Here is a 26,992-nt window from a genome sequence, read left to right on the forward strand (position 1 = left end):
AGATCTAAGAGCATAGAGCTGCTGTTGTACTGAATTAGATGATAACTCTGGAAGTAATGGATATTCCTCCCCCACCCAACTTTCAGATGAACACTGCAGAGGGAGAAAGTGGGTTAAGAGTCACAGTCTTATTAACTATAACAAGTAGGACCTAAAATGAGCAGAAGCACAAGGTCAAAGTGTGGACCCCCTCTCACTTGAGGGAATGGGGAGGGGGCAGAGAGATCCTGCAGCTTCCGGATGGACAATACCTAGGCTGTGGATAAAATATCCACTGACACGTATCTTTCAGCCCTCCAGAGCCAAAGGGTCCCTGTCTGTTCTACCCAACCCCTACTGACCAGCAATTGCTTGCCACCTTGGCCTCCTTTGGGAGGAAGGGTGGGCTGTGTATGAAAGTCATCATCAGCTAGCACGGCCAACAGTCAGGGATGATGGGAGGCAGGCTTTCAAGGTTTCAGAGCTTATTGTCAAGCTGAGTGTGGAAGTTGAAGCTGCTTTGAAGTGTTGTGCCACTAGCACACAGCATCCTTTCAAATAAACAGGGCCTCCACATATCTTATTGCTAAGCAATGCACAATGGGTTTTTTTAAAAAGTTGTCAAGTCCTGCCCCGGATAATGTGCCAGTGATTTAAATGCTCTGCACTGCCTGTCCTATTCCTCCACCACCCTCATACCTTCTTGCCACAGTGAAGTATCTGTCAGAGACTGGCTGGATGAAGAGGAGTGGTGGAAGGCAGTAGCTGGGGAACCCCCTAGAGACATCCCAGAGGAAGAAGTCTCAGAGCCGGGAGACTGCATTGCAAGGGGTTGGACTAGATGACCCTTAGGTCCCTTCCAATTCTATGATTCTATGGTGGTGGGACACTGAAGACATCAGAGAGGGTACAGGGGGGGATGAATGGAGGCTGAAGAAACAACAGGCTTTAGTGTTGCGGTTTGAAAAAGGTTAAGCCCCCTGCCTATTGAATGGTACTAGGAGCACGGATTCAGTAATCAAAGTTAAAAAGTCAAACTCCTTTGCAAAAGAACCCAGACATCTGGACTTTAATAAATTATAAAATTAAAGGTTCTGATTTGTATATACATTTTAATATACAATTCATGGCTATTCATTGCAGCTGACGTTAAGGCATATGCATTGTATGTGAATGGCTGTGCCATACGAACATAGGTAATACTGTGCATTGTAGGTGAGTAAATATAGTAGTAGTAAATGCATTACATAGTAAAAGTAAATCACAAAAAAACCCTTTGAGTACTGGGTGAAGCACCATTTGGAGATATTTCAAGCAAGGCATTCTGAGGGTTTGTTCACATGACATAGGGCACTTGTTAGAAAATGCTTGAAAATCTGTCATGTGCTGGCATTCCCTGCACCCACAGCCAGCAGGACCCAGCTTTTGTCTGGCAACAAGGAGCATTTCCCTTGCATTTCCAAATGCACGTTGAATCTTGCACTTGGATGTGGGTGCATTTGTACAGCTGGTCTCTGATAATGAGCCAGTAGGCACAGGATTGTCAAGGGCCTAACACATGTCGGATGCTCATGTTTAAAGGCCCCAATTTGGTCTCCGTGGGTGCACAGCTTTTGAATGGCTGTGTTAACTGAGGAGAGAAAATTCTGCATTCAAATGAATAACTTAGTTCCGAAAACTCTTGTACATTAAAACGTAGGGCTTTGATATATGGGGATAGACAGAGTAAAATGGTAACAGTGTGGTGCTGTGTGGTGCAGCCACAGCCAGATTTCAACAGGGGTAAAAAAATAAAATAACAGGGGGCAGCAGTAATTTACATGAAACACGCTTACTGAGGCCGTTGAACTTAAGGGTTTCAACAAACTAGAAAAATATCCCTGCCTACTCCTTTGCAACACCTTGAGCTGCAGGAACCAGACACTGAAGCCTTTCACAGCCTGAAGAGAAACATTATTGCCTGCTCAGGTTTGCAGATCAAGCAGCTATTAAAGAAGCAAAAAAAAGGGGGGGTCGGGTCCTGGAGTTGGCAATTCCAATTGAATGTTATATCCTTTCCTAGTGTTTTCAGGAGCAAAACTATCACATTTAAGAATAGGGCCTTTTACTATCTTTCGTTTGTGGATTGTGCCAAGGACCCACCAGCCTCTTCTAAAAATTCAGGGCAGCAGTAGTTAGAAGAGCTGTGTCATTCTACTATGCTGGACCAGAGGCGTAGCTATGCTTTAAAATGAACAAGTAGCATTAGGCTACTGTGTAGATGGCTAGGTATATAATGAAAAAGGAGACACTGCATGCTCCACAATAGAGTCAACAAATTATGAAAGGTTCGTCAAACAAGAATTAACCCAGTTATTCCAGCACAAGAGAAATCAGGTACTGTAGTAGTCTAGGACTCAGCTAGGTTGGTAAAGAAAAAGTGTGTTGCATATGCATATATGTGCCACCAGATGGGGCTGTGGAGTCCCGTTTCTGCTAACCTGATTTCTCATACAAAGTTTACAACGCGTTTAACTAAAACACTTCTTTGATGTGTCTAGATCCAGCCTGGGTCAGGCATGAGACAGTTGATTTTCACTTGTGGTTTCCCTTTTTGCATTCCACTTCCATATCTAGTATGTATGCTTAGACATATAGTAAGTAATTAGCCCATTATGTCAACATGCTGGCAGCCACCTCTGTCTATAAAAAGCAACTAGGAGACAGCTACAAAGAAAGGGGATTTTGTTTGGCAGTGCTTTTGTGGGTTGCTGTTTTTTGTAGGGTGCCAATACAAAAAGAAATTAAAAGGTGACGGTATTCTGTAGCAGTAAATACTGTCACAAAGAGTGCCTTGGTTAGGGTAGTTATCTTCTAATACAAAACTACAGATGCAGGAGGAAGAGAGGAAGCAGCAAGGAAGGAAAAGATCTGTATATGTTTCATAGAAAATAATAATAAGCCCACATTTTAATTTTTGTAAATATAGAAATTCTTGTCCATTAAGAGTTAAACAATAAGTACTTTTCTCATTATTTAGCTGGCAATGTGCTCCAATATTACTGGGCAGCACCACTGTAGGACTTGTCCTGTATACAGTTACTTTCTTTTTCTTTCTTGTAGGTCTAATATGCCCTGAACAGCAAGACAATAGGCACGAATCTAACGGCCGAAGTTCTTCCCAGCACCGAGTTTCAGTTCTAAGGTAAGCTGTGCCTCTCAGACTTCTACCCATACGACTTTTAAAGGCACAGAAGCCCTATCACTGCATCACAGAGTCTTGTGGAAGAAAGTGGATGGGAAAACTTGAGGTGATAAAATAAATATGGGACAGCAAGATGATTTGCAGTGATGCTCCTTCCCCCATCGTAGCAGGATTATGGGGAAACCATTTTTGAGGGGAGAAATACCAAGGATAGTGGAGCTACTTTAATACATATCTCCCACTGTTGCTTGACTTCCACATTAATGAAGGCTATAGGCACAGTGTTACCTTTTTCAGTCAAGTGTGCCTTACTGGGCTTCCTCCCTCATTTCTTCGCCTCACCGAAGCCCCCAACATTTTAAAAGCTGCTTACAATACATCAAGGGGGACGGGTTAGTATGATACGAGGTGAAAGACCCACTGGGCATGTGAAGCCCTTATTCACACATGCTTCTTTTTTTCCATTTTTTCCACACGTGCTTCTAGATAATGGCCTAAACAGACCAAAAGTCACTTTTCTCCATTTGTTTGGAACAAAATAAATGTATGAAATTGTCCTCATTTCCATGAAGTGATGGCATAATATTGTGCTCCAAAGCATTCTGCTGGGTGGCAGCCTTTCCAGAAAATCTGAGCAATTCTATGTCCCTAATTACTAACACATGCCCCTAATTGCTTCCAATATCATTAGCAAGTTCCAATAAAATTAATTAGCTGTCATGGGATTTATTTCTTCAGACACTTCACGTTATTATGCTACATATACAGAACAGAACACGCAATTGCCCCCTTTTTGGAGGGGGTGGGGTGGAGAAACTAACTTCTGAATTAAGCAAGATTAAGATTATATCAGGCCTTACACTGGAAAGACCTCTCCCACTAAATAGGCTGTCATTTGGAAAATATTTTCCACCATAGGTGTTCATGAAAGTACATTAATATGAAGGGGGACAAAGAGAAAGTGGAATCAGACTGTTTGGCAAAAAAGCAAACCTATGTCTTTCAGATGAGTTCTACAATTTCAGAGGAAGGCCAGCCAGGGCCAGTCCAGGACATTTTGGCTCCAAAATGGTGCTACGGAACATCAGGATCTGCTGGCCCAGTGAATCCTGTCACCTGAGGCAATCACCTCACTTTGCCTCATGAATGGGCCGGCCCTGGTACTAGTCTTGAAATGTTTACTGTTTCCAGAATGTTCCGCTATGTCAATAGTAGTGTACGTTGGAACCCTCCCTCATAGAACAACCATTCCGATCCCAATAAAGATACCTTTGTAGAAGCAGGCTAACATTGCTGTTCTTATGCCGGTAGCTGTTGCATGTGGCTAGAGATCAGGAGCAATACATTTTAAAAGGGGAACTCACGCTGCTTGAATATAAAACCCATCCTATATTGTATGCCATCATTATAATAGCATGCCAAATTTTCTTCCCAGTGAATGTAAAAGAGTGATGAGGCTAATTATAAGATATCCAGATATTGGTCTCATGAGATCTGGTTGAAATGGAATCTACTCATTAATTAACATGGATGATTTTGAACAACCACCATCTATTTGCCACCTACAAGGTATGCCAATGAAAACTTTGAATTGCTTAATAAGTTGCCTCTGAAATCTATGGTTTAACTTGTACTAATGAGCTGCTGTTCAATTAGATTATGAAGGCAGCAACAGCATTCAGAATCAGCATTCAGCATTCAGAATCTTGCATTAACTGGTAACTGGTGTATCTGAAGAAGTGTGCATGCACACGAAAGCTTATACCAAGAACTAACTTAGTTGGTCCTTAAGGTGCTACAGGAAGGAATTTTTTTATTTTGACTATGGCAGACCAACACGGCTACCTATCTGTAACTAGTAAGCATTAAGCAACTCAGATAAACATGGTAGTCAGAGCAGGAAGATATATTTTTTTAACACACAAACCACATACAGGCTTTTTAGTCCATGCAGCCATTGAACTACTAGCAATAGCACCCAAAATATTTCCCTGTGCTCAGCTATTTTCCCCAGCAGCCACTAGATGTGTAAAAATAGCAGATATACCTGGGAGTGTGATCTATTCCACTATCAAGTTAAATTGATGGGGAAACTTCGTTTTCAGACCTGGCTCAAGCTTTAAGACCATACCTAATCAGGAATTAACATGGATGTTTTTGAATAACCAATCTAAAGTTGCTGTCCTGAGCACACCTATTGAGAAGTAAGTCCCAGTGCTTGGGCTTACTGGCAAATAAACACCTTTAGGATCTGACTGTACATTGATCTTTGATCAAAATGAGCAGTAAACCGACTATGTTGCTGCATGCTTTCTGAAAGTGCTGTGAGGGATGAACCCAGTACTCAAAGGGCTGTCAAACTATACATTGCTAAGCAATTCAGTACTGTGTATACATATATATGCATAATGACATGCGTTTGCTTCTGCTACAGTACAGTTGTCCTAATGAATGGCTGAAAACCCAAGTTGTTCACCATCACAGTTACATAACATTGCACTGTAAAAAAAGCCCGGAATAAGCAAAAGCTACATTTTTTTCACACACAAAAAGCACCAACTGAAATCAAAGGGCAATCCAGTCGTTTAAATGAATCAGAGTATTGGTAAAAGTTGGGGGAAATGATCTACACACTGTTAAAACTCTGTAGTAATTTCATTGCAAGCATTTAAGATGATGAAATGCAGAACCAGAGGTGACTGGGGCAATGCAGCTTGATCCGGTGAGTGAATATATTAATAATTTAAAACATATTTTCCTGAATGCTATTATTTTAGAACATGGTGCTAAACTTTAGTGTGCTACTCCACTAGCTGAGGTTGACTGGGGCTGGTATATTGATTAATGTTAAGAATGTATTGGTCCCTAAGTGTGAGAAAAAGCAGATACAGTGATGATGCCTTTTACTGGAGCAACCCCCAACACTAGCATGTAAATTTTCCTTCTACAAGGACAACAGTGTTAAAAGCTACTTTGGTCCGACTTGTGCTGCATGTTGTAGTTATCATTCTGTTGTTGTTTTTGCTTTCTTATTGTGTACATTAAAGGTAAAGGGACCCCTGACTATTAGGTCCAGTCGTGACCGACTCTGGGGTTGCGGCGCTCATCTCGCTTTATTGGCTGAGGGAGCTGGGGTACAGCTTCCGGGTCATATGGCCAGCATGACTAAGTCGCTTCTGGCGAACCAGAGCAGTGCACGAAAACGCCATTTACCTTCCCGCTGGAGCGGTACCTATTTATCTACTTGCACTTTGACGTGCTTTCGAACTGCTAGGTTGGAAGGAGCAGGGACTGAACAACGGGAGTGCTCACCCCGTCGCGGGGATTTGAACCGCCGACCTTCTAATCGGCAAGTCCTAGGCTCTGTGGTTTAACCCACAGCGCCACCCGCATCCCTCATTTTGTACATTACGTGGCATCAATTCTGACCTACTTTTGTCTTTCAAGTGGTTAACAGAAAGCTTGATTTATGCTTGATTCCTGAAACAGGATCTGAATTAGGTCCTTTATATCATGGTAGCCCATTTTATGCTGCCGTCTGAGTATGGTAGCACCACCATTTAATTCAATGGAAAGACAGGCAAAAATGGCACACCAGATTCCAGCACACTGACTTTGACATAAGTTCCACTGAAATAAATTGAACTTATTTCCAAATAAGTATAGGTAGGACTTGATTATTATTATTTTTAAAAAACAGACATGTGCTTCCCTGAAGCTGAGGTTCTATCAGTAGGCCTCCAAACATTGCTGAGGGATTTGGATCAAGCTATTAGAATCTCTTCTTAATTCTACAGAGTGCACCCCAGAAATGTTCTGTTGGACTCAAGAACACACACTGAGGGCGCAAGAGAGCCCACAAAAGAACCCTGCTGACCTTAGCGAGGCACCACCGCTAAGTAGCAGTGAAACCTATGAGGATATTGCACTAGTATCTGTCGCACCTTGTAACCCTAGCCATTATAATATTTATATTAACTTAAATAATCCTAAATTTCCTTTTTATTGCAGGCTATAGCATTTGGCATTTCTGCCATAGCACCACTATTTGTATCTAAGGCTCTATGATGACATGGGCTTTGCTGCAGCAGTGGTAGCATCTCTCTATAAGAGAGGAAAACAACTTTGTGCTATCTTTCCATTTTAATGCAATTTCCTGAGCATTTCTTGTTTCCTTTTTTCAGCCACCAGCTCTTGAATTCTTTGGTTCCTTATCCGTTCGTAAGGTGGTCTCCTCCGCAAGATGATATTGTGGTGTGGCACTTCATTTTCCAGTCCGTGAATTTTATACGGAACATCCACTATGTTGCCTTCTGGCCGATCTTCAGTTGCATTGGAACCAGTGATGCTTATCTTGGGAACAATGGGTGGGCCTGAAGTGGTATGTGGGATGTGAACGTCAACAGGTTTTGTAAGTGTGGGAGAGGTAGCCTCTTCGATATCGTTAACCTTGCTATGGTTGGGTTCTGTTGAGTTTCCACTTCCTGTTTTGTTACTGTACATTTTACAAGACTTGCAACATAGTTTATTGTAACCAGGAATTGTACAGTACCGAGAGAGAACTTCCATGCGACAAAACGTTGACTTGTCTCCTTGGCAACGTTCTTCTGGAAGAGAAAAACAGGAATAATTATGTGTATACTATAAAACCAGAGTCAGAATCAAGCAAACTTGGACTTAGAGGCTCTTGTATACAATATTACTAAGACCTGATACTGGGCCTTGACGGAAGCATTCTCCCATTTCTTGCAGTGATCTAAAATTTCGCATCAGAATTTTACACACTGCTCCTCCAACCTTTATGACATGTGATGACAAATTAGAAGTGGACCCACTTACATTCCTGAATGTTGTGGTTTCAAGATGCTCTTGGTCTCAGACTCACATATATTGTGGCTGCTTAATAGGACGTAATTGTGTAGCAATGGCTCCATATGGTGTCTGGGAGGGACCACTCACCAGATGGATTACCTTAATCACATGGAGAATTTCCTTACACTTGTATCAGCAGCTGGCATTGAGTGTGGAAATTCATGAGCATCTCTGACACACTGCAGGGGTTGCATGTCGTTGTCACCATGCTGAAGCATTTCCAATAGCTTCTCTCACATGGTATCCATAACATCAGACCCCTGGCCCTGAACAACCAGCTTTAGCTTGCGCCACTGAAAACGGACTCCTGGTTCATTCAGTTGAAGAACTCCAGGGGCAGTCAATCAATCTATATTGCTGGCCACTAGACCCTGATTTTCCTTAGCCAGGGGCTGCAATGGAAACTTCAGGTAACTTCTTAGAACTTCAAATGGTTTTTTTATTGCATCCCTGTTGTTGTTGTTTTGATTACAGCAAGGATTTGTTTTACATTAGTATATTGACATCCAGCTAGCAGATTTGGTAAACTGCCCAAAAAGAAGGATTTCTGCTTCATGGCCTCCTAGGATTAAAAGAATTTAACAGCGGCATTGGGATATACAGAATGAGTGGCCAGAATGAGTGGTGAAAAATTGAAGGTCAATGCTAATACATTGTAGAAGTTCTGGAGAAATCCCAAAGCAGGGGGGAAAATGCTATACTAAAAAAAAGAAAGAAAGCACTTTACCATGGCAGCAAGTGTTACAGTTGTAATGTACAATGCTCCCTATTCAACACACGCCATTCCATTCTCCTTCCCACCTGGGTTTCTGACCCCCATGCTTAGTTTCCCTGTTAGGAGTCCCCCCCCCCCAGTTTTTTTCAGTGCTTTTTCAAACCTTGAGGTTCTCCTGAACCTGCAGACACCTCTCTCATGGCTGTAGATGGTGCCATTTTGCTGCTGTTCTATTGTCTAACACCAGTGTTTCCTGCACCTATTATATACAGGATGAACAGGAGGCAGGTTCTTCCAAACACCTTTGTACAGACAAGGAACTGACAGCGAGATCAAATCCAGCGACCCTGGGGCATGCACAATACTGCTCAAGAATATGTTCCTGTCACTCATCCCCTTTATGTGTTTACTTCTGGAGGACACCCATGCCGCCTTAACATAAGGTAAGCCTGAGTGAAGCAGATTTTAAACTGTTGGAAGTGATGCCATGATTTACAATCCACTGAGAAACTTTCCAGTGCAAGCCTCACTGAATGAACCTTGTTTTGCTCTTGTCCATTTCAATGAAGCCTCCATGGAGCTCACCAGGATGATAGTTCCATTTCTTAATTAGTGGGAGGAGTGCTTCAAGCACCAGAACGTATTTGGCCTGCCCTGGTAATACTAGGGCTCAAATGGTAAAAATCCATTTGTAAAGCTCAATGGCCCTTTTAGAGCAGGAGCAAGTTCTTCCAGTGAGGGCAACAAGGAGCAGAGAAGCAATGAGTGGTGTTTGTAGAGGAGGGCTTAACCCCACCTATTTCCCTGCTTGAAATCCACCCTCCCAGCAGCATCGGTCCCCCATGAGGTTTCAAATGCACATTTTCAAGTGTTCTAAGGGGAAGGGTGCAAGTAACCATGATGTCATCGCAACATCACAAGGCTATTAGAACAGCACTGCAGGCAGGTAAAGCAGCAGCATGTGTGTCAGGCTCTCAACCAGATTGCAACATAAAGCATCACCTGATCAAATGCAGACGCATTCACTGATTTTAGAAAGGATACACGGCGTCTCTTCACGCATCCTTTACTTAAATAAATTAGGGTATGAGTGTGTTTAGTTGGCAAACATATCAGTCTAGGAAATTTAGATTTGATTAACAAAGAAGACAACTTTAAATTAGCCCCTTTCTACATGAACTATCAGTCCTTTTGTTTTGAGGACGAGAGAACAATATAAAGGTGAATATTGTGTTCTAGAAGGATAACATGTATTCTTTATATATAAACCCATTCTAAGAAATAGGATTAGAATATTACCAAATTTATAAGATGAGTAAATCGTAGCAAGTATTTCAAACTTAAATTAAGTTTGTTGGCTGTTCAATGTAAGAACCTCTTAAAGCATCTTTAGAAAAATGCCTTATTTCAACAACAGTGAAACATTCCCCAAAACATGCAGATCAAATACAGAGCCACATGAAATAATTGACTCTTGTGATACAGTCAATATACTTCCCATTCATAATTACATTTTATATAAAGAAATCTCCAGAAGGATAGCAATGTTAGTCTGTTGCAGCAAAAACAAGAGAATCAGAGTCTTGAACATAATTTGGGAGGGGCATAGATGTCTGTCAGCTGCAACCCAGTTGCACTCTCAAAAGTTTATGCCACAATAAACCTTAGTCTTTAAGGTGCACTCTTGGTTGTTTCTCTTGCATATATGTCAGAGTAAGTTTATTTTGTTTTCCTAAAGCAAAACTGCCAGACCTGCTGAACTTTCATCTTATTTTATTTTGTAGTATGCATGACAGACTGGAAGTATGTCTTCAACTGAGCAGTAAGAAAAAAATAGTCATTTGCACAGTCACTTTGGTACACATTTCAACTGGCCTCATAAAAAAATATTGAAAAGCAAACTGAATTGGCACATCTTTAATAATATGTTAAATACATACAAAACACTAATAAAATATCCCTGATAAACCAAAGTGCATATAGATCTAGTGCACAATGCCCAGATACCTTATTGCACCATTCTCTATAGCCATCCATAGCTTGAAACATCACTCAACAGTTGTCTATTTAAAGGTAACTAACAGTCATGAATAAGTTGATAACAGTTAAACACCAATTATTTTACATAACAGTATTTAGTGCCAGATAATGTCTTTGCCTTTTTCGTTGCCATGTAAAATTACGAACAGGTTGCAGGCAATCATCATAGAAACAGCAAAATTTAAATATGTGATCACATGATAATGACAATTTTGAAGTGCTACATTGTTAGAAGATCCACAGGACCACCTTCCTAAGGGATATGATTTGGTGGAGAAAGGTAGCAAGCAATTTGCCATGATCCACAGGTACTGATATGCGCCTGTTATTTGATGTTTATATAAGTGGTTTTATGAACAGCGAGTTATAGATCTTCAGCACAAACACATGCCGAAGCAAATATCTACCAGTTAAAACAGGGTAAGTTGGGCAATGGCCCTTTCTTTTAGGTGGGTAGTGATCCTTTCCTTCCTCATACATCCGACTGTGCAAACGTCCGTCCAGTGTTTTAGCATTCAAGTAAAAACACCGTACATGAATATCAATTCATGGTACCAGTGCACTATTTGTATATTTAAAGCTGGAACTGGTGGTTAATGCCAATGCAATTAAAGTTTAAGGCATTTTTCTAAATGTAGTTTCTTTCTCCCTAAGCAAAATGAAACAAAGCAATAAAAATTGAGGTAATTCTGTCATTGTTCACACTGTTATGTTTGCCAGTTGACACATCTATAGATCACAAACATACACGCGTACGCTCACATACATACACACACACACACACAACTGAACCAGTCAAGTCAAACATGCAAATGGTGAAAAAAGACTGATGGATGCAATGATGTATAAAGAGTTCACTGCTGAACAATTCTTGACATTGCACAGCACGACAATGTCATATTGTCTCAATGGTATTGAAATACTGCACACCACAACCTGTAGCATAGACCACATGTTTTGCCATACTGGTTTCCTATTTGCATTATATGTGTTAAAAAATAATAATAACAAGGAACTTTCTGGCAAAATTGTGTGAAGATTCCCTTGCTGGTTTTGGAAAGAAAAAATATAGGTAGAAGAGCTTCAATAAAAGCATAGCACAGTAGCAGCATTTGACAGGAATATCAAGAGAGTTTCATCTACCTGTAGTAATCAACATTTTTCATGGAAACAAATGAAAATGTTAAAGCCAGGAATTAAAAAAATTGTGACGCATGAGTTAATAAGCAATGAGACTGTAAAGAACCATGATGGAATGAGCACTTTCATTTGACTACCCTGCAAAAACACTGAAGCTAACTTGTTGTAAGATAGAGGACCTTTAGACAAAAGGAGAACTTTTAGCACTACAAGGTGTCATTATTGTGATGTGATCACATTCACAATAAGTTCTCGGTTTCACCATCAAACTGAAATCATGAGCCAGTTAAGAGCCTTTTTTCACCATCACCAATCAACAAGCAAACTGATACCAGCTCACTTTTTAGAGGACTTCCAACACACCGAAGAGATCCAACTTCACACATCCAACACCTTCACGATCGCCACTGCAGCAAGTGCTACTCAATCTCCAGAGAAGAAAGACACTGTGCACCAAGGCCCAGCGTAGGGAAAAAAAGATTCAGCCCAAGGTAAGACTTGGCAGATTCAAGGAAATTTTCCATATAGGAAGAAGAATAGAGCAGAAGGCAAAGTCCACATTTGATGTGGCATGCATTTAAGGGCAAAGGCAGAGTTATAAATGGGTCTTTTACTTGAAGATATTTTCTGGATGGGATAATCTGGGTCCGGTCTTGACAGCCATTGTATCCTGTAAGTTTTCTTTGATGTATCAGATGAATTTCCTGAAAGAGAACATAGTAATGGGGGAAAAAAATAGCACATCTGTAAGCTTCTTAATGCACCATTTTGGTTGACTGAACAGAATTAGTAGCTACTATTCTAAGAAAGAAAATAGCTTTTGAAAAACTACAGCAGTACATTATTAGTTTTAAATAATGTCAGTTTGGGCACCTCTTCTCAAAGTCATCACATTGGTGAAATGTCTACAGAAAAGTCAAAACAAAACAGAACAAATTTGTGCACCACACACATGCTTTTTCATGCAGGCTTCCCAGCATTTCTAGGATTTGTCACACATACAATTTTGGTTCTCTGATGACTCTACCTCTCTACTGGTGTGGTACATGTTTTCAAACAGGTCCAGGCTGCAATATGTATGCCTAAAAATGTTGCAGCCTGGACCTGTTTGAAAACATGTGTACCACACCAGTAGAAAGGTAGTGTCATCATAGAACCAAAATTGACACCTGCCCCCTTTTTATGTCCTTTGCCAAGCTGAACATGCAGAAGTTAAATGTGCATAAGTTGCGGGCTTACTGTATTCTAAAAATCACTACAAAGACTCTCCTCCTGGAAGAGAGGGGAGTGGTTGTGGGTGGGAGCCAAGCTCTGCCTCTAGCAGGGGGCATTGCCCCCTGCCTCCCACTCACCTGGCTGGCGCCCACGCCCATCGGCAGGCACCCAACCAGGTGCCTCCGAGGGGGCGTGTACAGCAGCCTAAATGCTGCGGTGCCAGCCCCTCCTCGGCCTCACTCTTCGTCGCCCTGTCGCGAGTCACCCACCCTCCACTCCCTTTGAGCTCAGGGTCTTAGTTTTCTTTGGCCTTGCTATGGACCTTAGGTTGGTCGCCCTGGTTGTCCGGGGGGGGGGCTGGTAGGAATTTTTCCATTTGGCATTAGGCTTTTTGGTTTTTTCGCCTACCTCGTAGCAATCGTCACAACTCTCGTGGTATTGGTGGGTAGGTTAGGCATTGGAATAATGTGTCGTGGTGTCGAAGGGCTAGGTGTGGCCATCGCCTGTGCCTTCTATTTTTGGGTATTCCGTTAAAGGAATCCGGCGGTCGTGTATTCTGTCCGATGCCTGCTTGGCGGGAGGCCATGGCACGACCCTCGGTGACATCAGGGGAGAGCCTATAGTTGGATTAGCATCAACAGGCTCCACCTACTGGTGAATAACCCCCCCTTGTTTTAGACTCACCCCTCTCTGAGGGGGTGGAGTCAGCTGACGTAATCCAATGCCTAAGCCAATACCTTTTCACTTGCTGTAATCAATAAAGTTGTGGCCTTTTCTTGCCCATTAACCTTATAACACGTGTCCTTGTGTATTCATTTCACTTTGCGGGGATCGGGTCCTCGAACCACAAATTTTAATTGTATGACTGGTACAATTGTCACAAAGCACCCACCCCAAATAAATAGAAAAGAGGGACCAGCACTCACTGGGACACAAAGGTAGAATGCATAACCTCCTTGTCTCTGGCTTGTCTTCTTTACAGAAGCCAATAACGTTTTCTCTTGTCCTGCACAGAACTTGTCTGTCTTGTGTACCATTACCACAGGTTACAGAGCACTGGAGAGAAACCAGAAACCAGGAGTCAACTTCACTTTTGCTAATTTATCGGCAGTTGGCATTTGTTACAGGTAACATGATTTATATGAAAACAATTATTTATTGTTACTTACCACTGTTCATTGTCGTCATCAGTACAACCAAGAACCCTAAACCAAAGTGGACTCTAACTGCTATATATGGTAGTGTTAGATGTTAGATTACAACAAGCCAGCCTTGTATTTCTTTGGAGCAAAGGAGCTCCAATAACCACAGAGAGCTTCTTTTCTGCTGTGGACCTACTATGTCCATTGAAATAAAGAGGTAAGCTGTATGCATATTTGTGTTCTATGTGCATAATGAAACCCACAAGGGGCTCTGACTTGGGGTGTTTGCCTGTCTGAAGTGTTTCTAACAATTATAGTAATAATAATAGCAACTGAGTACAGCAAATGCAAAACTCTGCAGTAAGTTAGCATCCTGAATGGCTGGTCCATGCATCCCCTGCTATGTAGGCTACTGCCCTCAGGGTGGCTCATTGTTCCAGATCGCTTCCCTGACCCCATAACTTGATGTGATCCTCCTCACAGCTTAGCCTTCACATGCTCTCCTCTTCAGATTCTGCATTCACTGAACTGATGACAAACATTTGACTGTTTGTTCCAGCTCCTGGTGTGTGCTTCCACTCACAGAATGGAATTCAAGTTTTTTACTGTGAGGAGCAGATCCACTGAAATTGATGGACCCAACTTAATTTCAATGGGACTACTCTAAATAAAATTTGGTTGAATACCACCCTTAGTCTCAGTGATGGGTTTGTAGTCTCTGCTCTCTTGCACTGACTTCTGGTCCTGGGATCAGTTTTGCATTCTTGTGATTTGATCATATCATAGGCTTTGATGGCAGGTTGCATGGTCCAGTTCTTGCCCACAAAGCCGCTCCCAGGATTTTGGGACTATGAAGCCTCACTGCATCCTGACATGGTGCAAAGTAGTACTGGGAATATCCCCAAAGGTTTCTGTCCCTCACCTGTGACTCAGTTACCTAACATTCTGGGTGTTAGCCAAACACAATTTTTATAACTGCACTAGGGGCTGCTGCCTTTAAAACTGGCTAACCCCTCTCCCTCTCTTTACACCTCACCCCAAACCCCTCCCCATCATTTCACAGCTTGCCTGTCCTTCCTCCTCCATCTCACAGCTTGTTCTCAAACCCTTTTGCCATAGCTCACCCAACTTCCCCATGCTCCCTATTGCTGCCACCACAGGTGGGTGGGTACCCTTCCACCCTGCCACTACCGCTGGTGGAAGGGCAAAGAAGGAGAGAAAGTTTTTCCCACCTTAGTCCCCATCCTTACCCTGCCACCACAGCCAAGCCTTTGTGGGCTTCCTTTTGGTGTTGGTATGGCGACCACTGATGGGGAAAGTCTCTCTTTCCCCCTTCCTCCACCAGTGGCAGAAGCTCTGGCAACAACAGAAGAAGTGCAGCAAGTGCTCCACCTGTTGGCTTACCTGCATTGCCTGCCTGCCTGCAGCACCTTCTTCTTGCCTTCTTCTACCCACCTAAGTCAGCTGGCAGTGGCAACAGGAAGAAGATGGGAGGACCTGCCTGGGGTGCCCACCTGCCTGCCTGATTACTCCGCCACCCACCCACCCTTTTTTGTCAGCATTATGACAGATGAGTGCAAATATAGTATAGGGACAGGCAAACTAGATTCTTTGTTTTTAACAGTATGGTTATATTGCTGCACAATTATGGAAGTTAACCAACAAACATGCATCTTGTGCAATCTTGACATTCAATGTCCCCCCCCCCATGATGTGAAACACTAAGGCTCACAACCAATTCACTAATGTGAATTTGACACCACCCTTATTAATATAGGCTCTTCCAAATGTAATTTGAACGACAGAACAAAATCCTGCTTACCTGTGACCAGGGTCCTATCCGCCACTGCGCAGGGCAAAGCTCCCGGTTGCAAACCCTCCTGCCCTCTGGGCGATCGCTGTTGCAGTATTTGGCATGGACAGAGCGGTTTGTGTTATCGTGCAGCGGTTGGATGCAGCGGACAGAACGTACCTGATATCCTGTTTTCCCACAACTTTTGCTGCAAGGTTCCCAGTCTCCTGTAACCCATCTGGTTCAATGAAAAAGAAGTCCAGGCTGGTGAGTTTATATTGCACATGCTTAAGTCACACAATAATAATTTGATGATTGCTATTTCTTAATGTCATGGTTTCAGGGCAGCTTCTCTCATCACGTCTTGTGCACACATCCATGGTGTGCCAATCAGGTAGGATGCACATGAGCAAATTGCATTACATCAGCTGGGAAACCTCTAGGCCCTAATCCCCCACCTACATGTGAGAGCTTTTCACAACTGATGTAGGGCACATGGAGTTGGATTCAGACTTGGTCATGCTTAGAGTGGACCAGTTGAAATCAATGGGACAATTTAGTCATGACCAACATAAGCCGCATTGATTTCAGTCAGTCTTCCTCTACGCATGCCTTAGGAAGGAATTCAAACTCCTGGCAAGGAAACAGAAGGGTCAAATGAAGCTGCTTTCTTGTCTCCTAGAAGTGAACATCTGGGGCAGGATTCAACTAATGAGTTCTGTCAGTGGAAGCACAATACAGCTCCCTCTCTCCCCTAAATTGGCTTGGTTCCAGGGAGATGGGGGGGGGGTTGGATTGTTCTGTCTCGCAAGCTGAAGGCATGCTATGATGGAATGATTGACACAGCATGGACTGCTCAAGCTGAGGAGGAAGAAAAACCTAGTGAGATGTCTCTAAGAATGTTTAATCATGGCATTATAGCTGTGTAATTTTGTTGGTTTTCATTTGAATAATTAATTGTTTTCTGTCACTGCATGTATTCTTATCTATCCAAGTTATTAATTTTGTTCCATTCTTGAATTATGACAGTTGAAGGAAACAACAAAAAAATTCTATGCTAGGAGCTTCACTGATCCTCTTCGATACTTTGTAGTTTTTTAAAACTGTAGTTTAGAAACCATTTTGATGGCCCTCCCTCTCCCTAGTTTGACATCTTTAAACTTTAAACTTTTGCCAAAAATTAAAATTAAACGTAAGGATTCTAATGCTCATCATGGAAACTTCACACGGTCACAAAAATACTGAGCCATTAAACCGACAGATATTATTACATAAGCACAAAAGATACGAGATCTCATTATGCACCCTAACAGTGATCTGAATTATTGTGCTAGATCCCTCCCCATGAAACTTTTTGTTTGTTTGTTTTGCCTGTGGCAGCTACGCTGGATTTACAGGAAAAGAATTTCCTTCCAGGCTCCGTAACAACAGCTATTTGTAATGTTCTAAATAATTCATGTGGAAACCAGCAGGGGGATAAACCACTGAAACAAGTGTTGTTGGTAGATGCTGGCATAGGAGCAGCATAATTCTTAGAGATGAATTTGCTGCTTTGGATATGCCGGCAATTCAGCAATCAACCAAAGAACCGCATGAAAAAGAATGAGGGCCACAGCAATGCAGTTTGTCCTGCCATTATAAAGCTTTCAGAGCAATCTTATGTGTTTCTCTCAGGAGCAGTGCTAAAGTCCTTCTAAATCTTTACTGTACTATGCTAATAAATAGAATATTAACCTCTGTACTTTCTGGATTTTTTCAAAATTCAGTAGACACCATGATGCAAAAGGGAGTTTTAAGTCTGACAGGGATGCCCGCTTGCAGCTCCCAGTAGGGTTAAATGGAGTTTCATTCACCCCCCCGCTGTTGCCGAAAGCCAGCCTTGGTGACACAGAGGATGGCAATTATGTCCTAAAAATGCAAACATTAAAAACTCCAGCTTTGCAAACCTCTGGCCCTGAAGCTTTGCCAAGTAAATAGTAGGAAATGTACAATCAGGCTCAGGCTCCATCTAGCCCAGTTTCCTGTACCCGAAAAAGTATAAGAGCACACACAGTTCAATAACAGACTGAGGTCTGGGTGAACAGGAGCACCCACTGTAGATGGTGCTCACACCCCTCCTGATCATTTAGGGCCAAACTAGCTAATGGCCACTTCTCTGTCTTCCTGGGAATGCCTAGAAGGTGCCCTCTCAGACCTTAAATTCCGGCACAATGAACATGTTGTGGGGAGGGACTGGGATCACGGTGGAGGTGCCACCCCCAACCTACACATGTTCCTTTAAAGACCTTCAAATGAATGTCCATGGTTTGGGACCTCTTTCCTACTAGCTTTTCTCCTATGGCCCTGCCTGCCCCACAACATCTTTGATGAGTGCTTGTGAGCTCCCACTGGTGTGCCAAGTGACAGAGGGCATTGCACAGATTGTTCCAGAGCTTGCACTGGCTTCCTGCTGTCTTCTAGGCAAAACTGAAAGTCATCTTTTTGAAATGTAAAATGACTTTGATGTTCGTTACCTTGCGGGAACAGTATTAGGTATGCCGACTCAGAAGTAGGTCCCACCATGTTCCATGGGACTTACTCCCAGCAAGGGTGTGTGGAGCCCTAGAGCCTGCCCTACTCATGTTCTTTAAGTTCAGCCAGGAACATCTATACCGCCTGAACATTCTGGACCATACCACAAGCACATATAGGGGGGCATTCAGTCACATTTTATTCACAGTAGACCCACTGACCTTAGTTAGGTCGATTGATTTCATTGTCCGGATTCAACTAACAAGTGCCGCCACTAGCAGAAGCCAACCCAAAGAATCCTGCTAGTGCAAGGGAGCTTTCCCCCACACTCCTCCCCATGCACCCCCCGCAAATTGGCTTGGGGCAGAGGTTTGGAGAACCATACACAGAGCAGTGCACCGGCAGAGGAGAGGGGGGAATTGTTCCATCTGGCAAGCTAAAAGGCTTGGGCTGGCAGAATGACTGCTGTAACCAATGGTTTTTCCCCCTAAAAAATGTTTAGGGGTACTTTCATTTTCCTACTTATATTCTAATACTGCCCCTCAATGAGGCCAAACTTAGATTCACAAAATGTTTAGGGGTATGCGTCCCCCCAGAAAAAAAGCACTGGCTATATCACTATGTTGAATTCCTCACAATGGATCTACACTGAGTAAAAATTTAACTGAATACCACCCATAGAGATATTTATCAATGCTTTTTATCACTACAGAGGAACTCCTGTAAAAATGTCAGAGTCATTTTTAGAAGCACTGTAAAGACTCCCTTGTCTGAGCTGGCATTTGAGGGCCAGCCAAAGAGCATATGACAATTTTAATTAATTTTAGTTATATTCTGTTGTTAATTGCTACAAACTATGCATTATGGATGCATTAGAAACTTAAACAGAAAATTAAAATAAGATTCCAACTCCTTGCAGCCTAGTGATTTGGGACAAAATTGCCAGAATGCAGGCTGGAGCTATCTTTGCCCATCCATTCCTTTTTTCTGTTAATTTGACTACTCACTTTCAAAATCCCACAACAGTAACAAAAATAAAGCTCTTGATCAGTGTACTCCTTTGTTGTGATGCCCACAAAATAATTATACAGTTTTCTAATGGCTAAAGGATGAACAGGCTCCCTTTCTATTTGTGCGTAAACAGAATAATGGCATGATTAGTTGCGTGAGACATGAATGGGGATGCAAATGTGAAAGCACATTGGAATCTGCTCCCTGTTTAAAGCAACAAAGTGCAGAATTACTGCATTCTCAGTTGGGTGTGCCCTTGGATGCGCATCTGAGAGTGTGATGGAATTATGTTCATTGTTCTCTATCCAACAAGTGATAATGATCCATAATGCTGTTTATACATTCTTAAATTGCATATGGGTATGCATTTCTTTAGGTGGATGGGGCCAAACAGTATCTCATCCATCCTAATCCAAGCTATTAAAAAATAATATCTTTCCCCCCAAAAAAACCCAAACCCTGTAATAAGAATAAAGCATGAAATTGGAAAATATCATAATTGCTTAAACAGTTATTTTTGCAAGCCAAGAATACCTACTTTCCACCCACTCCCCAACAAACCCACATCTTTAAAAGCTAGGCTGCAAGTTTTATTGGTGTTTCGATTAGGACTAGTCTTTGACATTTTCTGCAATAACAGCCCATAATGGGTATGCAATCCATAAAACAGAAATTACCCCCCGCTGCTGCCGCCACCCCCCAAATCAAAATCTACTTTGGAATTGGGGAATCATTAATTTTTAGGGAATTTTCCCCCGCAACAAGCTAAATTCTGGGAATTACCGTATTTTTCGCTCTATAACACGCACCGGACCATAACACGCACGTAGTTTTTAGAGGAGGAAAACAATTAAAAAAAAATATTCTAAATGGAATAGTGGCTATATGATTTTTGTGGTTCGTGCTGTGGCCACAGACATGTGATCTGACAGTGAGTTAGGAGTAGCCTAATGCAAAAATCCTGAGGATCCATGTGGATCCATGATTTGTAACTACGGAGGAGGGAAGGAAGGGGAACCATGGATCCTCTGCTCACGACTGCAGCAGATCCCCCCCGCCACCCGCAGGCATTCGCTCCATAACACGCACAGACATTTCCCCTTACTTTCTTGGAGGAAAAAAGTGAGTGTTATGGTGCAAAAAATACGGTACATTACATCATTGCATAACTCTGTTTGGGCAATATTCTACACACCACGGCTAGAAAGCAGTTCTAACCTAAAGCAGCCACAAAGGAAGGGAGTGGAGAGGTCATTTGAGGCTAGTTCCAGGCACTTCTTGATTATTATGCAACAGTGATGAGTTATTCCAGTAGAAAGAAATGCTTACATTGGCTGGGAACATTCCTGGAGATTACACACTCTGCGAATGGGCTTTGGTTTCTGGATGGACTCACAGTAACTGCGATGAACCATCTTGTGGTCAGTCTTCCTCCGACAACCATATTTTGTAAACTGATGACCTTAGGAAAGAGACTTTCTGTTATCTTCAGCATTCCACACAACTCAGAATGCCCTGAAACCTGCTATGAGACCTATTAAGCTAGGGGTAAAATGCAAGTTTCTCTGTTTTGCAGGCAGGGCTGATTCAGATGCCTATTTACCACCCTCAGAGATCATCCATGGGAATGTGGGGAGCTGCTCATAGGCCTGGCTTGTGGCTGGAATCCTGTGGACAAACCAATGTTATGAACGCTACGGGCCTCTTTCACTTCCTGCATCAGTTCATACAACAAGAATTTCATGTAACCCCAAGCCTAATGGCAGCTTCTAGGGCTCCCACACACAATCCTGGGGCTCCTAGGGCTCCCACACACACAAAGTGTCTGAACTGTGCCAGAGATGTGGGATCTTCCAGTGTACTTGCTACCTACTGCCTGGCATGTGGGAAAACGTTACAGTTGGGTAGAGTCAGGGCTGGCCCAAGACATTTTGGCACCTGAGGCAAATCACAAAATGCTGCCCCACCCCCGGCTCACAAGGGGAAAATAGGGGAGTGAAGAACTACATCAGGAACAAGATAGGGAATAAAGATCAACATTGGGAACAAGGTGGGAGGAGACCAGCAGTGTCTCCTTTTCACTGAGAGGCCGCTATGTAGGGAGCAGGGGGACCACTGCTGAAGAGTTGGCAGATCCAGTCTCCAAGGAGCACATTGCAGCTGCTACAAGTACCTCAGAAAAAGGCAATGTATTCCTTGGAGGCCGGATCTGACCCCTGTGGATCCTGCTGCCTGAGGCAGCTGCTTCCCCTTACCTAATAGGTGGGGCAGCCCTGGTAAGAGTGGAATGAGAGAGCTTGAGACAGGTCCTAAATTGCACAGCAGATAGAATTCTGGGAGCCCGGACATGAATGAACAGGCCCTGATCTAGATGCATACATTTTCCAAAAGCAGCTAGCCGAACCCACTAGTGGTTATCCATGGCTCAATATTCTATGGGCTACTGTGTACATTCCGTGCTGGAATGCTTATACATTAAAACATGTTGCCAGCACTCATTCATTTATATTCTCTCAGTTACTGAATGGAGCCGTCCTCATGCATTCAACCTGCTATCTGCTTTCTAAATGTGCAATACAGTATGAATAATGAGAAGCAATAAATAACCTGTCTAGAGAGTGTTTCTAGACCTGTATTTTCATGCTATTCATTCATTTACCCACCCATTAAATCACAGCTGAGGACGTTCAGGTACATTTACTCTTTGATTTAGTTTACATGTACAAATTTGTCATTAGTGAATTTGAAATCAAATGGGCTGCAATGGGTGGATAATTCATTACAGGTATCACCACAAACATGGGGATTTTCAGTGAAGGCCTTTCATATGTTCTGCTGTTGATATACATCTGCATGTCTGAGCACATACACAATTACATAGTACAATCCTGGATACCTGGAAAACAGTCCTATTGAGTTCAGTGGGACTTTCTTCCAGGTAAGTGTGCATAGGACTGCCCCCCTAAGTAACCCTCAGAAAGCTATGCATATTCATCAGTTTAGCACCCTTTCTTTACCTCCTCCACAGGGTTTTGAGCACTGTGACCACTTTTTCAAAGCCCACTCAAATGTTACTGAATCTTCCAGAACATTGTTGTTGTCAACATTCAAAGAGTCTTCATGGATCATGTACTTGTACGTCAGTGTAATCTTGACGTTACCATGAGGAATTGCCTGGTCAGACAAATAAGGCATACCTTTTCAGCAAGGTCATTTGGAATATCATAGAGGCACTTTGAAAACAGATTAAAAGCATGAAAAGTAGGACAGGTCCCACCCCTCTTTTAAATTAAGCTTCAGAACACATTTTAGAGATAGAGGGCAACTTTTCTCCCAGTCCAGGTGTGGGATTGACCTTCAGAGTCTTGTATTCTTATGATATATACAACTTTTAATGACAACCAGAGACCACTCATGTGTCCCTTTCTCACAGAATTTGCAAGAAGGGCTTACTACAAGGATGGGCAGGATTAGGACCCAAGAGACTGTCCACTACTGTTCCTTCTGGGGAAACACTCAAAACTGTAGAGCCAGGGTAGCCAATGTGTGGTGCCTTCCAGATGTTGGATCACAACTCCAAATACCATTGGCCTTGCTGCCTTGGCCTGACGGAAGCTGTAGCCCAACAACAACATCCAAAGGGCACCACATCAGCTACCACAGCTGTAGAGAATTTGTTTATTTATTGCGGGTACAATTAAACAATTTAAAAGTAAATACAATAACAACACACACCCAAATTAAAGACAGCTTGGGGAAATAAAAGATTGTTTTCTGGCACTAAAAGGACAATGAGGTAAACCTCTTGGAGTAGAAAAAGAAGAGGAGGTATTGTACTTCCACGTCTTAGTATAGTTCCACTTCTCTTCCTCCAAAAAATGCTCAATAAATCCTCCCAGCCAGGGTAGTAGTTTTGCCTGGGCAACAGCCAGACTCTGGCCTTACTCTTATGGCTCTCCAGCCTTTCTTTAGGTATATTTGCCTGGGAAGCTGTGTTGCTCTTCCCCTGCTACCTGCTTTCTCCCTTGCAAGTAAGTCAGCTTGTCTGAGTTTTTTTGACATCTGAAACCCCTACACACAGATGTAGCAATATATAAAGTTGTTGCCATTAAATACGCCCTTGATTCTTAAAACAGATGTCCTAACAGATGCAATCCATAAAATACTGTACGTATGACTCAGTCTAATCTAGACACTCTCATCTTCAAGTTACTTACCAGAACGGTGATTCCATTACGTAAGGGGCCCATAGTTTGCACCATTTCCCTATCCTCATCGTTCCGATACTCCCATTCTACGCCCATGTTGACAAACACTTTGGAGTCTGGCACGTAGTTCTCTTCATTCAAAATAAATTTCCCTGTTTCTCGGTTCTTGATAGCTAGAAATAACAGGACAAATATAACATCTTCAAGAGACTTCAGTTCACTCTCTCTTTCTCTGCCCTCCCTCTTTTTCTGAGACTGGAAGGCTTCAGGAAAAGGTCTGTCTGCTTGCTTTATTTATTGTATTTAGAGAACTTATATACAGTACTGCCTTTCACACACACAAAAAGAGAAGAGCCCAATTTGGTTTATATAAAAATGTGAGTAAAAATGTAAAGGACAATTGTCATAAAAGCAAAAGAGAACAAAAACACCTAATAAGACAGCAGACTAGGATCTAAAAACTCCTTAAAAGGGGGGGGGGCAGGGGTGCATTGCCAAAAGGACAACAGAGCAGGTGCCAAGCAGGCCTCTTTAGGGAGAGGACTCCACAACCAAAAATGCCCTCTCTCTGATGACCACCCACCTTATCTTGGATGATGGGTTGATCCAAGGAAGAACACTGTCAGGTGATCTCAGCATCTGTTGGTTGATATGGAGCTAACCTTCCTTTAGGTACCCAGGGACCCAAGTTGCCTGCAAGGCAAACCCTGTCCACCGTTCCATCTGTAGGTGGTGCTATCTTGCCTGACCAGAAGGAAAATGTAGAGATTGTACTCTTGCATGCCACCCCAAACTCCAAGCAGTGCAAGATTCTGGGGTTCTGGGCACTTACCCAGGATATGTGTTTCCTTTGGAAGGTGGTGTCTTTATGATATATGGCTTATTTACACATATATACAACCTGAGCCTACGATGGAGGGGTTCAGAGCATTATCACCCCAAGAGGGTCTTGCTTCCCCCATAGTCACAGCCTTGGATTGCAACAAAAAACAGGCATAGCTCTGTCTCCCAGCTGCCCAACCTAAGGTTACCAGATGTCCCCGTTTCCCGGGGACAGTGTCCTGATTTACAAATCAGTCCCCATACAGAATCCATTGAAGTTGAAAAGTGTCCCCGGATTCATGGAAAAAAATCTGGTAACCTTAGCCCAACCTGCAACCTGCCAGATTCCAGCTCACATAGACCTTTGGGTATAGGGCAGTATAGGAATTAAATTAATAACAACAACAACAACAACAACAACAACAACAACAACTCTCAAATTTGAACTTTATTTTTCTAACTACGAGGAGTTGACGAGGTGCCCCAGAGCCAGAAATCCAATCCCTTGCTGGATCCAGAAATTGAAGGATCTCAGGCATACAGCCTGGTTCGCCCTCTCCTCATAAGAATCTGAGTCTCAGCAAAGTTCACCACAAGGAGCTGCTGCTGCTGCTGTTCTGTATGGTGTGCAGAGATTGAGACGCCGCCTCCCCAACATTTGAAGGAAAATATGTTGGCATTGCAGACTCGACAGGGAGTGACTCTGTCATCAGGCAACAGACACTGCTGACTCTCGCACCCTGTCACAGCCCTCTCCCTTGGAAGGAAGCCCTCAGTGCAGCCAGCTATTTTATCTAAGAGTTGATAAATCGTTTGGGGCTGAGCCTATGTTATGCCATTCATTTGATTTTGCATTGCAGCCCTGGAATCGGAGAACCAGCTGGACCTATCTGATAACAGAGCTGTGAAGAAATACATTCACGAGGAACAACTGGCGTCTATTGTGCATTATTTTACTTTGTGAATTCTGTTCTAACAGACCAAAACAAATACTCGTCCTGCCTCTTCATCCCCAGTATCTTTTCAGCTACCTAGTCTTTTTTATCTGCTTCAATGGTGTGTCTTACATCAGCTCTGAGACGAAAAACAGAGCAAATCATGCATTATGTTTCCAGATCAAGCAGCTGAAGTTCTGTTAGCATTGCCCTGCCTGTTGCATTACAAGTCTCCTGCCCCTGTCCCTGTGGATCCCTGCCCTAGAATCTTGTTTTCTTCATGCCTGAAGTAACAAGATAAGAATGCCAGAGAATATGTGCAGTGATTGATTTCTTTTCACTACATAATACACACACATATTGGGGCTTTAGTGTGTTTGGAAACAAACCCACCTGTTCTTTGCTGGTGTGTGGGGGTCTCTCTATAATTAAAAAGTGGTTTAGAAAATTCCATGTTAGTCATTCTCAAAGTATGGTAGAACATATTATTACTATTATTTCATTGGGTCTACTCTGAGTTTGACTAACAGTTTATTACACTCAGAGCTTGTCCACACCAGAGTTCACTGTGTGTTTGTGGCTGTTGGCATTCCCATTTAATTTGTGTAGTGCACACAATGTTATCCTTGAATAACACCAATCTTGAAGTTTCCCTTCTATAAATTCAGGTTTAACCAACATGGGGATAATCAAATGAGTTGAGAGAAATTGAGCTCCAAACCTCTCCACTTGAATGTTTTGCTGCTTTTTGGGGGTGTGGATCCATCATCCCTTTGCTACACCTCTTTCCACACCCACTGCATCCTCAATGCTTCCATTTCGTTTCTGGTGGAGTGTGTAACTATTTCAGCTACACACCTGAATGGAGCTTAGTCCTATGTATAATTCATTTGATCCCTCATAAAAAAAAAAATTACAGTGAAATTCTACATGTATCTACTCAGAACTATCTATATAAGATTGAAATCTGAAAATTTCACACATAGGAACAAACAAACAAATGCACAGGTTTAAACTGAGGACTACCCAACACCATCACTGAGAAGGCCTTATACTGGATGAGAAACTGAAACTGAATCAGCAAGACACGCCAACACATGCTATTCTAGGTAAATGTTTCTGTTCCACAGCTCCATGTGCTTTCAGATGCTCAGTTTGTGCCTGGGTGGGCTTCCCTACTGACTTCAAAAGAGGGAGCAGTTTTCCATATGCACCCCATTTAAGGATATATCCCTGTGCTTGAATTTGGCTCAATGGCTTAACGTTGCAAGAAGGTAACTTCTGGCCTGAGAGGTGTTTGACAGCTCCCTGTTTTAGCTTCCCCAGGTAGATGGCAAAAACAGGAGGTTAATGACTTCCTGGTTATAAGCTCTACATGGCTAGCAGACTGCAAATGGGTTACATGTGTGCAGGCTGACACTGCGTA

At 42.6% G+C, this 26,992-nt stretch overlaps 1 protein-coding gene across 3 annotated transcripts in view; it reads right to left on the minus strand.

The window, feature by feature from the left end:
• Window positions 1–5,042: 5,042 nt before the first annotated feature.
• ADAMTS2 (ADAM metallopeptidase with thrombospondin type 1 motif 2) overlaps window positions 5,043–26,992 on the minus strand; it is a 333,580-nt gene continuing 311,630 nt past the window's right edge. For all 3 annotated transcript variants that reach the window (XM_082211476.1, XM_082211475.1, XM_082211477.1), the window contains 7 exons: window positions 23,819–23,982; window positions 22,619–22,775; window positions 20,931–21,063; window positions 16,110–16,317; window positions 14,072–14,201; window positions 12,545–12,634; window positions 5,043–7,770 (listed from right to left, as the gene is read on the minus strand). In XM_082211476.1, the coding sequence (XP_082067602.1) occupies window positions 7,307–7,770; window positions 12,545–12,634; window positions 14,072–14,201; window positions 16,110–16,317; window positions 20,931–21,063; window positions 22,619–22,775; window positions 23,819–23,982 (1,346 nt within the window). In that variant the 3' untranslated portion in view covers window positions 5,043–7,306. The remainder of the gene's footprint in view (window positions 7,771–12,544; window positions 12,635–14,071; window positions 14,202–16,109; window positions 16,318–20,930; window positions 21,064–22,618; window positions 22,776–23,818; window positions 23,983–26,992) is intronic.

Source organism: Podarcis vaucheri, assembly GCF_965113315.1.
Source record: "Podarcis vaucheri genome assembly, chromosome: 2".
NCBI classification, from domain to species: domain Eukaryota; kingdom Metazoa; phylum Chordata; class Lepidosauria; order Squamata; family Lacertidae; genus Podarcis; species Podarcis vaucheri.